Below are 16678 nucleotides of genomic sequence, written 5' to 3'. Positions count from 1 at the left end.
ATTCTGCATCCGCCTCAAAATTCTGAACCGAGGGAATATACGAGGCGTAGATGAAAAGGTCACGTTCTGCACACCAGCACCAGATTTTTCTGGCCAGGTCCGACAAATGGGGAAATTTAATCGATCCCATGCGGTTTACATAGGAGAGAGCTGTTGCATTGTCCACTCTTAATAAAATATTGCAATGCTTTAGATCAGACGCAAAACATTTTAAGGCATAAAATATAGCAAGAAGCTCCAGGTAATTGATATGATTTAGCTTGTCGTCCGCTGACCAGAATCCGTGTGTGCGGTTATCCCCACAGACTGCACCCCATCCGGTTAGCGAGGCGTCGGTGAAAATTTCCCGAGTAAAGATGCCAGAACGAATAACGTTACGCTGAGAGGTATCAGCAAAAACATCTTTCCACCACAAAAGATCTTCTTTAATAGAAGAGGGAAGCGTCATTCGCGCTTCAAAATTATCATTTGCGTCTAGCAGAGCATGAAATTTTACCCTTTCCAGAATCTTGGTATGTAATATCCCATACTGAACCGCTGGACAGATTGAAATTAATTTACCAATGAAACTCGCGAACTCTCGAATAGTACAAGACTTCTTATCTAAGAAGGACAGAGTTAACTTGAGCAATTTTTCCCTTTTCTCTGGAGGAATAGAAACCGAAAAATATATAGAGTCAAATATAAACCCTAAGTAAAGACAGGATGTAGAAGGAGAAAACACACTTTTTCGCTCGTTAATTAAGAATCCCAGCGAAGATAGAAGATTCGATGTCTCATAAACATTATACAAACATGCCTCGTACGAGGGTGCAATTATAAGGAAATCATCTAGAAAAGCGACTAAGAAGAATCCTCTTTCTCTTAGATACGATAGCGCAGGTTTCAAGGACTTGGTAAAAATAAAAGGGGCTGAAGCGAGGCCAAACGGTAAAGCCTTAAACTGGTAAAGTTGCCCCTGAAACCGAAACCGAAGATACTTTCTATCCTCTGGGCAAATCGGAATATGCAAATATGCATCCTGTATGTCGATTGATGCAAGGAAATCACCCGGTGAAAGGAGTTGAACTACCGTCTTCCAATTCTCTAGTTTAAAATGAGGCGCCAAGATATATTCATTAAGCCGCTTAAGATTGAGAATGAATCTCCAACCCCCCGAATGTTTCTTAATAACAAAATATGGTGACAGGAATTGTCCCTCGCAGTCTGACACAACCTCAATAGCCCCTTTCTTAAAAAGATTATCTATCTCCTGGCGACAGATTTGCATCTCCGCGTCTGATAGATGGATAGAGGGTTCAAACTCCTGATGAGGTGGATGGTGCTTAAAGGGCAACTTATAACCAGTTACCGCTTGGAGAATCACTGGATCGGATGTAATTTCTCTCCATTTGGATAAACAACTGGAAAATCTATCGGCTATCGTTACCTGATTTTCCTCTAGCGCCTCCTGGACCGGGACCTGTATCGGGATCTGTAGCGGTACGGCGACCGGCGACTGCTGGTCGATGCCCCTGTTCTCCTTGTCGCCAACGGTCTCGCTTTCGATACAGGGGCACGTACATTTCCCGACCTAACAGGTGCAGTCTGTACTGGGCGTTTAATTGGCTGCTGAGTCTTCTTCGAGAGCGTCAAAGACGTATTGACAATGTCCTTGGAAGACTTCTCCATTGAGGCTGCCTTCTTAATTTCTTCACCGAAAGAAGCACCAAACAGCAAATTATCTGCCGGAATAGCTTCGGCTGTGGTCTTGGCCATAAGGTTAAAGGTCGGCTTGATAAGAGCCCGTCTAGACAATGAAAGTCGATAGAATAAATCTGCTATGATTTTTATCCCTTCGTTGAGTTTACCGACTGCAGCACGAGCCTCAGCGTTGAGGGAGCTTTGTGTCTCCCGTTTGAGAAGATCTGACAATGCCTCTCCGAAAGCAAGGAGGGCAGAGCCAACCTGATTCTGGTTTATACAGCAGTACTCATCTCTCTTGACTATCGCATTATTTTTTAAAGCCGATTTGCATTCTTGATTTAGTTTAGGAGCCTTGAGGAAGGCTAATTCCTCCGAGGGAGAGTACTTCTTTAATAATACATCTCGCTGATCCGCCGGAAGCCCATTCCGAGCCAGCTCACGCCACTGCTGGACGACAAGGTCGTTCCAAGGTTGTGCCTCTGCTGTTTGACATACGGCACCGAAGAGCTCTCTGGTTAGGGTATCCGCCGAATCGTCAGCTGCAACGGTCTCCGACAAAACTATTGTCTTGTTCGGGGGGGACGTGGGCGAGCCATCGTCTGGATGGTTACTTACCACCGCTACAACAGAAGAAGAAATTTTCCGATTAATCGGAAAAGGTTGTGTCGTCTCCTCTGTCTGTGCCACAGAGCTGGGATGAACGTACACACCTGTAACGTGCGGATCCGTTGGTCTAATCTGTCTAGCATGATTAGCCGTTTCCGCCGTCTGAGAGGCAGATCTCGCTCGACCAGGGCTGTCCTCTCTTATGATGTCATCAGAAATCCTCTCCGCATCCGACTCTTGGTCGGTGCGACCTGCGTGAACCGAGGACACGGTCGGCGATGGAGAGTCGACATGTGGATATCTAACCTCTCTTCTCGATAATACCTCGATCAGCTGCGATATCTTGTTTTCCAGACCCGCGATGCGATCCTGATGTCTGGGCGACGACGACCTCCTCCTCTTCCTCGATTTATGCGTAGATTTACCCATTTGTACTCGATAAATGAACAAAATCTACGAAGATAATAATCGCGCTGTTGATTAACGCACAACAGGAAAAGCAATGTGAAGCGCTACGGCGGGGAGGGGACGCTCGACTCGCGCGCGGACCGAGAAAAACGCGCGTTTTTAGAGTCTTTGAAATCGCCTGTTGGTAACTGCGCAGGGGGCGCACTACATATTTATCCATCCGGACGAGACGTTGCATAATTAATATAGACGAAAAATATAACAATATTTGAAGTTTCGAAAAATATCGTTTTTCAGATATTGATTGATATGTTAACTGTGAGACAGCTATAACGAGAAAAGAACAAACGATCATACAATTCTTTAAAAAAAAAACATCATAAAGTGTACAGCGAGTTTGGACAAAGATTAACATGCGAGCATTCTGTAAGCTTTATTATTCAAGTAGCGTGGGCATTCTAACTTGAATTATATGAGTATCTTATGTTTTCTGACATAAAAGTAAATATAGAAAAACATTTATTGTTTTATTTCTTTAAAATAAATTTATGTTTGAAAAAATCAAACTAGCACAGTAAACAACTGTGCCGCAAACACGTAGAACTACGTCTACTGCACAGTATGGGCACAGCAACAACTGTGCCGCAATCAACACGTAGCACTACGTCAACTGTCAATGATGATGATTGACGTGATCAAGGAAGGCCAAGGCCCACACCGGGATGTAGCGCCGAGTTCATCATCAGTGACAGTTGACGTAGTTCTACGTTGTTGCTTAAAAAATAAACAAAAATATAAATCAAACAGGCACAGTAACAACTGTGCCGCAAACACGTAAAACTACGTCAACTGTCACTGATGATGAACTCGGCGCTACATCCCGGTGTGGGCCTTGGCCTTCCTTGATCACGTCAATCATCATCATTGACAGTTGACGTAGTGCTGCGTGTTGATTGCGGCACAGTTGTTGCTGTGCCCATACTGTGCAGTAGACGTAGTTCTACGTGTTTGCGGCACAGTTGTTTACTGTGCTAGTTTGATTTTTCTTGCAACGTTTTCTTGCAACGTTTTTCTTGCAACGTTTTTTCTCGAAAAATATTAAAGGAAAATATACTTTATTATATAGTTTTTGAAAGCTCTCAATGTAAGCTAAATGTTTTCGCAATTTAATAAATAAATAAATGAATGAATAAATGGATGAATGGATTTAATTAATAAATAAATAAATGAATTAATAAATGGGTGAATGGATGAATGGATGAATGGGTGAATGGATTTAATAAATAAATAAATAAATGAATGAATGAATAAATGAATGGATGAATGAATGAATGGATGAATGGGTGAATGGATGAATGGGTGAATGGATGAATGGATTTAATAAATAAATGAATGAATGGATGAATGAATGAATGGATAAATGGATGAATGGATAAATGGATGAATGGATGAATGGATGAATGAATGAATAAATGAATGGATGAATGGATGAATGGATGAATGGATGAATGGATTTAATAAATAAATGAATGAATAGATGAATGGATGAATGGATGAATGGATGAATGGATGAATGGATAAATGGATGAATGGATGAATGGATAAATGGATTAATGGATGAATGGATGAATGAATGAATGAATAAATGAATGGATGAATGGATGAATGGATGAATGGGTGAATGGATGAATGGATTTAATAAATAAATGAATGAATGGATGAATGGATGAATGGGTGAATGGATGAATGGATTTAATAAATAAATGAATGAATGGATTAATGGATGAATGGGTGAATGGATGAATGGGTGAATGGATGAATTGATTAAATAAATAAATAAATGAATGAATCGATGAATGGATGAATGGGTGAATGGATGAATGGATTTAATAAATAAATGAATGAATGGATGAATGGATGAATGGATAAATGGATGAATGGATAAATGGATGAATGGATGAATGAATGAATGAATGAATGAATAAATGAATGGATGAATGGATGAATGGATGAATGGATGAATGGATGAATGGGTGAATGGATGAATGGGTGAATGGATGAATGGATTTAATAAATAAATGAATGAATGGATGAATGGATGAATAGATTTAATAAATAAATAAATGTATGAATGAATGAATGAATAAATGAATGGATGAATGGATGAATGGGTGAATGGATGAATGGATTTAATAAATAAATGAATGAATGGATTAATGGATGAATGGGTGAATGGATGAATGGGTGAATAGATGAATTGATTTAATAAATAAATGAATGAATGAATCGATGAATGGATGAATGGATGAATGGGTGAATGGATTTAATAAATAAATAAATGAATAAATAAATGGATGAATGGATGAATGGATGAATGGGTAAATGGATGAATGGGTAAATGGATAAATGGGTAAATGGATGAATGGGTAAATGGATGAATGGGTGAATGGATGAATGGATGAATGGATTTAATAAATAAATAAATGAATGAATGAATGGGTGAATCTAATATTGGAAAGCTTTGAATTAATTCTCGAAAAGTATTAAAGAAAAATATACTTTATCATATAGTTTTGAAAAGCTTTTGATGTAAGCTAAATGTTTTTGGGGTTAATTTTTCGATACCGATTTTTACACCTTCTTGAAAAGTATTAAAGAAAAATATACTTTATTATATAGTTTTTGAAAGCTCTCGATGTAAGTTAAATGTTTTTGCAATTTAATAAATAAATAAATGAATAAATGAATGGATGAATCTCGCACAATTAACGTTTCTTTCTTGCACGATGTCGGACACAGACTTGATGTTGAAAGCCTCTTCCATATATGTTCTATTCTAATAGACGTAGTTCTACGTGTTGATTGCGGCACAGTTGTTACTGTGTTTGTTGCTTTTTTCCTATCATCTTCCTCCTTGCCCGACTCCATCAACGGACTCTCCTCCATCCTTTTCGTAATCTCGTCCTTCTCAGTCCTCTTCCAACTCCCGCTTTCCTCCTCTCTCCTTTCTTTTCTCCTTTCTTTCTCCTCTCTTTCTCTTACCCTCGTCTCCACCGATTTATCTTCGTCCATTTTCACTCTCAATCTACTCCCTTCCTTTCTCCTTGCCTCCAAGACCTTCCACTTATCCTCCTCACTCCCCATCTTTACTAATATCGTCATCCAGTCCCCTCTCTGTCCTATCACGCTTACCTCTTTTACCTCTACTTTCACCTTTAATCCATCCGCAAACAATTCCTTCACCTTCTCCAAATTTGATTCCTCTCCTTCCCATCTCTCCTTCTCAATCCTTATTATCACATTCTTCCTTCTCTTCTCGTTGTCGCTCCTTTCAGACTCTTCCGCCCACCATTTTTTCTTACCAGTCTTACCCTTACTCTCTTCACTATCGTTCCTCTTCCTTTTGCCCCCGCTCTGTTCCATCCTATCCACCTTTCTTTTCAATCTCTCTACCTCCTCCTTCATCTCCTCCTCTCTTCTTTTACATTCCTCCTTAACTTCTTTTATCATCTTCCATACTTTCTCTTCCACTATCTTTTCCACCGCCTCCTTCTCTATTATTATCTTCCCTCTGCATTCCATCTTTTTTTGGTTATCTTTGATCCTTCCGCAAACAATTCTTTCGATAATCACCGCTTACTTTCTACTACCGCTCGCTTTGTCTCACAGCTCGCCCGCTCTACTGCCACCACGTGCATTTCTTGCATGTTTACCTCGCTCTATCGATCCCTTCCTTCGATCTCTCGATCTCGCCGCTTATCCGTCGACACTCGTTGCGGACGCGTGTTGCGCATCCGCCTTAGTCTTTTCTGCCGCTCTCGCCTCTTGTGCCATCTCCTCCATCGCCCAAGCTCGCCGTCAACATAACTTCTCTCTCAGGCCTCCTCATCTCCAACAGATTTCTGCCGTCCCGCTTTATTTTCCACTTCGCCTCCATTTACTCCACCTCCTTTCGGGTTCCTTCACGCCTACTTTCTTCCTCCACCTTCCCTCTCCCCTATAACACCTTTTTCCGACGCTCTTTTCCTCCCTTTCCACGCTCCACCTGTTCCCCCGCCGAGGGCTACGGGGGAATCCCCTCAACAGTTCTTCTTTATGTGGATATTGCTAGACACGTGATAGAATATTATATTGCAGTAGAAACAAAAATTGCAGCTTAAGCTAAATATATCGTGTTTCAACCATCGAACGTATGTTGTAAGACAATGTAAGACATACCTGTACGCATTTGAGGAAGAGTGCCATGCCTTCTTCATCTAAGAATCGTTGGCAATTTATAGATGTTTCATCTGTCATATTCCACATAATTGACCATGCAACTTCTAATACATCATCAAATATGTTCATCTCCACTCCGTACTCGACCAATTTTAACATAGTTTTAACACAACCCAGTTTGCCGAGTAATCTTGTTTCTTTACCTTCTACTTGACAAGCTAAAGAATTTAATAGATATATGTCGATTCTTTGGACAAAACTTTTTGGCTCTGAGTGTTTGGTTAAATGTAGAAGCACCTTTACAAGGGTTTCATAATTCGACATCTACAGAAATGAATGATAGTTACATTATTATCGAAAATGGACTTTCCTTTTTATTAAACAATACTCTTGCAATTTGACCGTAAAGAGTTTAATATGGAAGACTAATATTGACAAACCTGGCAGGGATCCGACGAGTTCTTCGCGTCGAGGTATATCTGGGACGATCACGACTGTCACTACACCGATAATAAATCCGACCCGCTAATGTTTCGTCTCTTGTGAGACCTATTCTAATTTCGTGACACTTTGATCCTTGCGCGACCGATATTCGGAATTAAACGATCCGATCGTAGTATTTAACGATGAGAGACCACGGTGTTATTACGTGCGAACGCGATATGTTTTCTAGGTTATATAATAACTGATAACTGATAAGTGACGAAAGCTACGGTCAACGTGACGCTACAAATGCTTCGAAGCATTCCTCTTCTCTTTTCTTTCAATGAAGAAAGAAGGAGAAGAAGAACACTCCAAAGCATTTGTAGCGTCACGTTGACCGTAGCCGAAGTGACACTGTGACAGCGCGCTGTCCGCGTGAACACACTGAGCGCAGTACGCACACGTACGTACATATATCGATATATGGACTCGAATGGATTTACTCGCTGAGTCGATAATAAATATAGCCATACTAGCGCCGCATGGTGTCAAAAATATGAAACGGACAAGATTTATTGGGCGATGATGATGACGTTTCTTAATCTTAAATTTCCAGAATTTAGACTTTGCATCGCAATGGCCGCATTCAGCGCACAAAACTGTTGCGAGATCGCTCCCTCTTTCAGCGCTGTTTTTCGCTGAATGGCTGCCAAACCTCCGCTAGCCTAGCAGTCGCTCGTTTGGTAGCGGTTTTGATCGCAACGCCGCTTAGCGAACATAACCGCGAATATCTCGTTGTGGATAATCTGGATTATCCATGTCTTTAGATAACTCTATACAGACTACGGAGAATGTACAGTACTTTGTATATGAACATAGCGCCTCGTACAAAGGGATACAGCATAAATTCTTGCAAGCTGTTGAAAGTCTGAATCCAGAGAACATAATTGTAAGTAAAAAACGAGATTGGATAGCGATATTAGATTTTGTGCTTTGCAATTCTGGCATGGTATCTTTGTTTTGTCATAATATAAGCTTATATACTAGTAACACAAATTCTTTTACTTATATCTGTGTGGTATATAAATGTTAATACAAGTTATTATGTTTCAGAATATAGTAAATGCCCATTCTTACCATATAGACTCCCTCCTGCAGGTATCTGAAATGTGTAAAATAATTTGACGACTTAGCCCATGCAGCAGAATTTATCAAACGGGCTCTGTACTGCTTAGAATGCGCGTTTCATCCATTCTTTAATATAACAACTACGCAGTGTAGGTTGGACTACAGAAAACAACAGAATCGTGCACTTTTTATAACGCTTTTTAAACATCTTGGATTTGTCGGCGGACGTGCTTGTTATAGGTAAATACCCGTAAAAAGAATATTAGAGCGAGCAAAATGAGACTTTACATTAATTTCTATGAAAAATTTCAGAACAAGCTTGGAATTTTGTAAATTACTTCTGTCATTGGATCCTGAGGATGATCCACTAGCAGTGGTTTTGTCCATTGACATCTGATCCACGTGTATTTTATTTTAAGTGTAAATAACGTGAAATATGGATCCTATAAATCTATTTTTGGAATTTGTGGCTGACGACGGGCTGAATATGAATATCGTGGGTAATATCATCGATAATTTGATCCAACCGTTGCCCGAGATCGATAACCTAATACACGCTCAGCGTCAAGAGGCAAAGACGCGAAACGCAGAATATTTTGAATTAACGATTCTGACATACACGGACGATCAATTCAGAGAACATTTTCGAATGACTCGAATAACTTTTGATGTACGTATAGTTTCTTCTGTAATTATATCCTATATGATGTATAATAGATTGATCATGGAATGTATACAATTATTCTTTAACATTTAGGTATTGCTGAACGTAGTTGGAAATCATATGCAAAACGATCAACTAAATGTCAATATTCCTCTGAATAAAAAGTTATTATTTACTATATGGTTGTTAAGTAAGCCCGAGTCTTTTCTGGCAGTTGGTGATCGGTTTGATATTCCGACAAGTACAGGATATGGTATATTTAAATCAATAATAAGTACTTTAGCAGAATTAATGCCACAGTATGTTCAATGGCCAAATGCTGCACAACAAGCTATTTCATCGCAGGTAAGAATTTCAATAATGTGTGTTTTATTGTATAGTATAAGTTTAATTTCGTTAAGATTTATTCTTGTACATAATATTGTAGATATTTGAAGAACGTTCACGCGGCATACGAAATGTTGTGGGGGCAATTGATGGATGCCATATACCAATAAAGCAGCCAGTTAGAAATGCGAATGATTATTTCAACAAAAAACAATTTCATTCAATAATATTACAAGGTATAGTATTATACAATCATATTACAAAGTACTATTTTCAAATTTTATGTAGTCCTTTAAAATAAATTATCAATAAATTAAGAAAAAAAATTTCTTACAGGGGTTTGCGATCATTCTGCACGGTTCATCGATGTATTTATAGGTATGCCAGGAAGGATGCACGATGCACGCGTGTTCAGAAATAGTAGACTATTTCAAATGTTGACAGATAGGGAGAATCCAATTCTCCTTCAGCGCCAACATTTAATTGGAGACTGCGCATATCCGTTAATGTTAAATTTAATGACCCCATTTCGGGATAATGGGCATCTTCCCGCGGCTCACATTCGCTATAATGTCAGACTAAGTTCTATTCGCTCAATCATTGAGCGCGCATTCGGATTACTTAAAGTAAAATTTAGGCGTTTGAAATATTTGGACATTTCCGATCCAGGCTTTGGAAACACAATTATAGCGGCTACATGCATGCTCCACAATTTTATAATTGACAATGGAGAAATAGAAGACTATAATGAAAGGATCAACGATAACGACGATGCTCCTGTAATTGATGTCCATGAGCAAAATGAAGTCCAAGACAGGTTTGGGATGCAGGAAGCAATAGAAAAGAGGAATGCTATTGTAGCTGATTTATAAGTTTGTAACAAAGCAATTTATAAAAATAAAATAAATGTTTATTTTTATGAATATCACTAAGTGAATATACAACCTTATGTTTTAATAGACATACATGTTTTTAAAAAAAATGTAACATAATATGACATGTCATGTTATATCATCATGTGATGTGACCATGTCATGTCATCATGTGATGTGACATGACATCATGTTTTAGAAAATAAAAAACCTTATTTTTACATTTTTTCTAGTACTTTCTTTAAAAGATCATTTCTCTCCTGTTGAATTTTGTTGTTGTCGTCGATGCTCTTTTTCAATTCGGTCATTATTTCAACTCGCTCTTGTTCTACCGTAAGCAGTTTCTTTCGCAGATCATAAGTCTCTTTCCTTGAAGCCATTTTCCTCTGTTGTCGCTGAGTTGATGGAGTAGTACATTCTGAAGAATTTGGAACAGATCCAAGAACAGATTCAGACTCGCTAAAGGAACGTTCTGCTGCTACACTAGAAGAAGAAGAGTAAGAAGAAGAAGAATGAGAAGAAGAGTAAAAGTTCGTAATATTTTCTTCAAAAAACGAATCCCCTTCGAACGTTGAATCGAAGAAATCTGAAGTATGCATGAAAATCCTCGTGTGTGCTGGTGGCGTGGATATCCTTGTCGGTTGTGTACGACACACATACCTTGTCGATGCGGGAGATGGTGTTCTTACGGGCGGTGTAAGAGTTGGCGGTCCTGTTGGTGCTGAAGAAGCAACTAATCTCATCGAAGAAGATGCAGTGGATGTCGATGTAGGAGACAAAATTGTTGACGCAGCAGATGATGAAGGCTGTATTACAGTTGTAGCAGAATCTAAAGAAGAAATTGTCGGTCCAAAATTTATTGTCCGATCATCAGAGAATATTTCTTCAAAGATGTCATAATATTCCCATGTTATTCGTCCTCGTCCCGTTGAACTTTTCCGGTTGTTATCCTTTATTGTTCTGAAAGTTTTTTTCAGATTGCGCAACTTTCGGTCCAGTATATCTTCAGTCAAATGCTTATAACCATTTTTGCCCATTTCATTTACGATCTCTGTCCACAGGTTTCTTTTTTTGGTTTTGGGATCACGGAACTTTTCTTTTCTCTCCTTGTACAATTCTAATAATAATTTTGTACCCTTTACTGTCCATTGTTGTTTATTGCCGTCCTCTGTTGTCGAATCAAGCGTATCTATATCATAAAACATATTTTACAATGCAACAAAATGTTGATGACAAAATTGATTGCAATGCCAAAACCTATAAATATTTTAATCAATTTACTCACTGCTTGCGATGTGTCCACTGCAATTTTCTGTCTAAGTGTCATTAATAGAACCAGTAACGTCCAGACAACCTAGGTTGTTTTTCATATATGACTGGAAGAAAACTTTGTCTGAAACATTTAATTATTACATAATATAATACTATTATATAATTATTACATATAATTATTATATTATTATTATCGCGCATACGCAAGTACGATATGCGCAATAATGCATCCCAACAAACATCAAGTTACATGTAGCTTGGTGTTTGCTGGGCATGTGTAATTTATTTAAGATTATGTAGGTTAGTTATACAATTTAATTTTAAATAATATTTAATTTCTAATTGTACATACCATTTTTCAATTTCTCGTGCACTTCCAATATATCTACAATATTGTAATTTAATCCATTATATGTATACGTATCTTCGTAATAATCCATTGCGATGCAGCTTAAAACATAACGAACATAACCCAAGACAACTTACATGTCTTCACATGTCTCCAGTCGAATCTCACAACCGTTCCGTCGATGTAGCATCAAAATTTTCGCTCTAAAATATGGCGTCCGCTACCGCCACATGTTGTGGGAGCGCTCCGGATCACAGGCCATTCAGCGCATAAATCCGCAACTGTTCTGTGCGCTGAATGCGCCCAATATCTCCGCTCGTAGGACACGTAGCGGAATAAAAACACGTACCCCCCCCCCCAAATCGACCCCAAGCTATCGATCAAGCCTACTTAGAACTTGGTCCGTTCACTCGTTATTGAGATCTCAAAATCTCGGGTACTCGCAACTCATGCGTTCGCGTAAATGAGTCACGGTGCGTCTCGCTCCGCGCGTACTTGGCGCGAGACACTACCGTGTCTCTTGAAAACAGTTTTAATTTTCATAGATTCGCGATGATGTTTTTGTTGAAATGGATATTGAAATGGATATTCCAACAAGTGATTCAATGACTGGAGAACTGGATGAAGCAAAGGAAAAATTAGAGAGAGCAAATACTATTATCCGCAAAATTGATAAGACAAACAGAAATCTTCGGCAGCGTGTACGACAATTAAGGAACTATATTAAGTTGTATAAGGAACAAAGATGTCTTGTGGCACAAGATTTGTTGCAACAAGTCTTTTATAAAGATCAGATAGAGTATCTAAGAACTAAATATAAAGGACGGTCTGTACGTTCTATACGTGCATGGACAAACGAAACCATTAAAAAGGCACTATGGCTCAAACATACATGTGGGGATAATGGGTACAGAGAATTACTACGTCAAGATATTCCTTTGCCTTCAACTCGTACTCTACGCAGACGCTTGGAATGTATTACTTTTAAAGATGGAATTTGTGATGAAGTTTTTGACTTATTAGGGGAGAAGGTATCAAGCTTTCCTGATGAACGGTATAAAGATACATGCATTTGTCTTGATGAAATGAGTTTAACACCAGGTCGACAAATAGATCCTTGCACCAATCAAAGTATTGGATATGCTACAATCCCCGACAAATATGGTAACTCTTTGGTTTAGAAACTTATATTACATATTACGAGGGTAAGTTAATAATTATCTGCACTTTATTTCTATAATTTATTAGAACAACAGTAGAGAATATAAAATTGTATTATTTTTCAATATAGTCCCCTTGCTTTTCAATGCACATGTTCCTTGCTTTTCAATTCTTTGTTCTTTTTCTTTACGTTGAAAAATGACATAATTGTATCCCAGCGAGAAATGACCCATCGAATCGACGTCTAATTGACATCGAAATCATCGATATCACATCATATCGAAATAATGCTCGAAATTTGAAGCTTATTTCGATGTTTGTGCTTTATGACATTTTTTAAAAGAAGAGATTATTTGTGACACACATTTATCGCGCCAGACTCTAAACAGGCAAATTATGTATTTTCTGTTAAGACATCGATATTTCATCATTTCAATATCAATTTGAAGCTATTTTGATTCGCCTGTCAAATATAATAACATTATATAGAATGTAATATGAATAAAAAATTATATTGTATTGGCAGACATGGATAATGTAAAGATTTTATGATTTTAGCATGATGTTGTGAAACGGAAGTCAACGTTTCCTAGTTGCAACATCGAGCTGTCAGCGCAAGCACCGATAATTGCCACATACACCTGAGAGGGCATTCCAGACAATTGCCAAATGTACCCGAGCTGGCATTCCAGACACCACCGGGTCACTACTGACCCAATCGCGGAAGCAAAAGCGCTGACAGCTGAGTCGGCAACGCGGAAACGAGCCCAGGCATGATAAAAGCCCGCCCTTCCGAGAAGCGGCGGGCAGTCTACGACCAACGCGCGGGTTACGTGTCGACCGCGTATTTTTATCAGTGTAACTAAGTAAAAGTAAAATAAAGGTGTACTGAAATATCTTTATTAAACACCGCCACGGGCATAATCTATAAAGGGTTAGTGTCATTTCCCCGTCCCGGAGAATCCTCGATACCCTGTGCCGGCCCCCGAACCTCCATTCGCGGCGCGGCACGACAAAACTGGTGGCAGCGGTGGGATCTCCGACAATCGGGAGAAAGGACAGCCAACTCCAGAGGTTCACGCCTGCAAAAGGAGCGGATCATCAAAAGGCGGTAAAAGCATCCCCGAGAGGAAGCCAGCTAGATCCAGAGCGAGAGAAGCCACGGTAGCAGCCGCCGAGTGTTATCAGCGACACCGGAGAAGGCCCCGACCTACCGCACGGACTCGCCAGCCCGAGCAGCGAAGCAGCGTGGCAACGAAGCAGCCCAGCGGGTCAGCGCAGCAGCGGACAACTCAGCGGAAAGCGGACACCATGCGCAGCGCGGCGATACTGTAAGTCCGTTTCAATTATACTCGCGAGCGCCGAAAGAAAACGGATCGCCAACGCCGAACATAAAATTCGCGAATGCCGAACTTACAAGTGCAAGCGCCGATAGATGTCGGACGAATTACCCCGACATCTCCCCGTCAGCAACGCGTCTTTCGTACTTAGCGAGCGAGCGCGACGTGCGATTGAACATAGCCGCCAAACCCCCGTTCGCGCCGCGAGACACCCGGAAGGCGACGCATTAGACCTCGTGCGACGAAATTTAGACTCGCGATTCTCAGACGACGACACGCCGCACAGTGGGAAATTTCGGTGACTTTTTGGACAAAAATCTTGTTAGAGTTCAATTCTTTATGAAACTGAATGAATTTTTTTTTTAAATACTCGTAAAGACTTATACTTTAGACAGGAACTGCAATAATTTAGTTATCGTTAAACCTACATTTTAAAAAATTATCAAATGCGAGTAAAAGTAAAACTCATGTATGTGTATGTGAAGTTGGCATATCAATTGTCAGCATATCAAAAAAAAGTGGAGTTCTCTTTGCATACAACCGAGTTCTATAGTTTCTGATAAATTTTAACAATAGTTCTGGTCATTTAACATTAATAAACGGAAGTTGAGAAATGATATGCTAACTTCCCGCGTAGTCAGCATATCATATAATTTTTTCAAAAATTACTCCAATGAATTTTATAGTTTTTGACGAGTTCTATAGTTCTATAACATAGTTCTGACCATTAACTATCTCTAAATAATTATTAACAATTATTATCAGCATATCACTCGTATTACAATGATATGCTATGCTTCTGCGACAAGTTCTCGGCTCGTTCGAGGTTTTAAACAATAGTTCTAAACCCCCTGACGATAGTTCCGTACAGTTCTGACCATTAACTATCTCTAAATAATTATTAACAATTATTATCAGCATATCACTCGTGCTACAGTGATATGCTATGCTTCTGCGATAAGTTCTAAGCTCGTTCGAGGTTTTAAACAATAGTTCTAAACTCCCTGACGATAGTTCCGTACAGTTCTTACCACTCCCTACCTTTAAATAATTATTAACAATTATTATCAGCATATCACTCGTACTACAGTGATATGCTATGCTTCTGCGACAAGTTCTCGGCTCGTTCGAGGTTTTAAACCTCTGCGAGAACTTGTCGCAGAAGCATAGCATAACACTGTAGTAGGAGTGATATGCTGATAATAATTGTTAATAATTATTATTAAAAGGTAAGGAGTGGTAAGAACTGTACGGAACTATCGTCAGGAAGTTTAGAACTATTGTTTAAAATCTCGAACGAGCCTAGAACTTATCGCAGAAGCATAGCATATCACTGTAGCACGAGTGATATGCTGATAATAATTGTTAATAATTATTATTGAAAGGTAAGGAGTGGTAAGAACTGTACGGAACTATTGTCAGGAAGTTTAGAACTATTGTTTAAAATCTCGAACGAGCCTAGAACTTATCGCAGAAGCATAGCATATCACTGTAGCACGAGTGATATGCTGATAATAATTGTTAATAATTATTTAAAGGTAGAGAGTGGTAAGAACTGTACGGAACTATCGTCAGGGGGTTTAGAACTATTGTTTAAAACCTCGAACGAGCCGAGAACTTGTCGCAGAAGCATAGCATATCATTGTAATACGAGTGATATGCTGATAATAATTGTTAATAATTATTTAAAGGTAGAGAGTGGTAAGAACTGTACGGAACTATCGTCAGGGGGTTTAGAACTATTGTTTAAAACCTCGAACGAGCCGAGAACTTATCGCAGAAGCATAGCATATCACTGTAGTACGAGTGATATGCTGATAATAATTGTTAATAATTATTTAGAGATAGTTAATGGTCAGAACTATGTTATAGAACTATAGAACTCGTCAAAAACTATAAAATTCATTGGAGTAATTTTCGAAAAAATTATATGATATGCTGACTTCGTGGGAAGTTAGCATATCATTTCTCAACTTCCGTTTATTAATGTTAAATGACCAGATATATTGTTAAAATTTATCAGGAACTATAGAACTCGGTTGTATGCAAAGAGAACTCCACTTTTTTTTTATATGCTGACAATTGATATGCCAACTTCACATACACCAATTGATTCATTATGCAACAGATTGTAATATATATATATATATATATTACAATATATATACAAATATATATATGTATATATATTGTAGCTACATTGTATTTTTAAGGACTGTGATTT

General features: G+C 38.8%; 3 protein-coding genes and 1 long non-coding RNA gene across 4 annotated transcripts; 2 read left to right on the top strand and 2 right to left on the bottom strand.

Moving 5' to 3' along the window:
- Positions 1-1440: 1440 nt before the first annotated feature.
- LOC139781800 (uncharacterized) lies at positions 1441-2721 on the bottom strand. Its single transcript, XM_071720696.1, has one exon. It carries the CDS (start codon positions 2719-2721, stop codon positions 1441-1443), a length of 1281 nt encoding a protein of 426 aa, XP_071576797.1.
- Positions 2722-8147: 5426 nt separating this feature from the next.
- LOC139781807 (uncharacterized) lies at positions 8148-8864 on the top strand. The gene is made up of 3 exons (XR_011720683.1): positions 8148-8290; positions 8455-8709; positions 8782-8864. It is a non-coding gene; the product is annotated as an uncharacterized lncRNA (long non-coding RNA).
- A 41-nt stretch (positions 8865-8905) lies between these two features.
- Positions 8906-10332, top strand: LOC139781799 (putative nuclease HARBI1). The gene is made up of 5 exons (XM_071720695.1): positions 8906-9139; positions 9227-9323; positions 9420-9478; positions 9561-9696; positions 9797-10332. The coding sequence occupies exons 1-5, from the start codon at positions 8906-8908 to the stop codon at positions 10330-10332; spliced, it is 1062 nt and encodes a 353-aa protein (XP_071576796.1).
- LOC139781798 (uncharacterized) lies at positions 10310-11537 on the bottom strand. Its single transcript, XM_071720694.1, has one exon. The coding sequence runs from the start codon at positions 11535-11537 to the stop codon at positions 10551-10553; it is 987 nt and encodes a 328-aa protein (XP_071576795.1). The 3' UTR covers positions 10310-10550.
- Between the last annotated feature and the right edge of the window lie 5141 nt (positions 11538-16678).

Source organism: Temnothorax nylanderi, unplaced genomic scaffold (genome assembly GCF_030848795.1).
Source record: "Temnothorax nylanderi isolate EJ_2023f unplaced genomic scaffold, tnyl_v1.0 TNYL_tig0364_pilon, whole genome shotgun sequence".
In the NCBI taxonomy this organism is placed as follows: Eukaryota; Metazoa; Arthropoda; class Insecta; order Hymenoptera; family Formicidae; genus Temnothorax; species Temnothorax nylanderi.
Note: the sequence above shows the minus strand (reverse complement) of the source record. Positions and strands in the feature narration are given on the sequence as shown.

What these genes read in the sequence shown, in the direction of transcription:
- LOC139781798 (XM_071720694.1), bottom strand. Translation starts at nt 11,537, where the DNA reads ATGTTTTATGATATAGATACGCTTGATTCGACAACAGAGGACGGCAAT.
- LOC139781800 (XM_071720696.1), bottom strand. Translation starts at nt 2,721, where the DNA reads ATGGGTAAATCTACGCATAAATCGAGGAAGAGGAGGAGGTCGTCGTCG.
- LOC139781799 (XM_071720695.1), top strand. Translation starts at nt 8,906, where the DNA reads ATGGATCCTATAAATCTATTTTTGGAATTTGTGGCTGACGACGGGCTG. An exon ending in TGACTCGAATAACTTTTGAT is followed by an intron (nt 9,140 to 9,226) that starts GTACGTATAGTT and finishes TTTAACATTTAG; the next exon opens with GTATTGCTGAACGTAGTTGG. An exon ending in ATTTACTATATGGTTGTTAA is followed by an intron (nt 9,324 to 9,419) that starts GTAAGCCCGAGT and finishes GTACTTTAGCAG; the next exon opens with AATTAATGCCACAGTATGTT.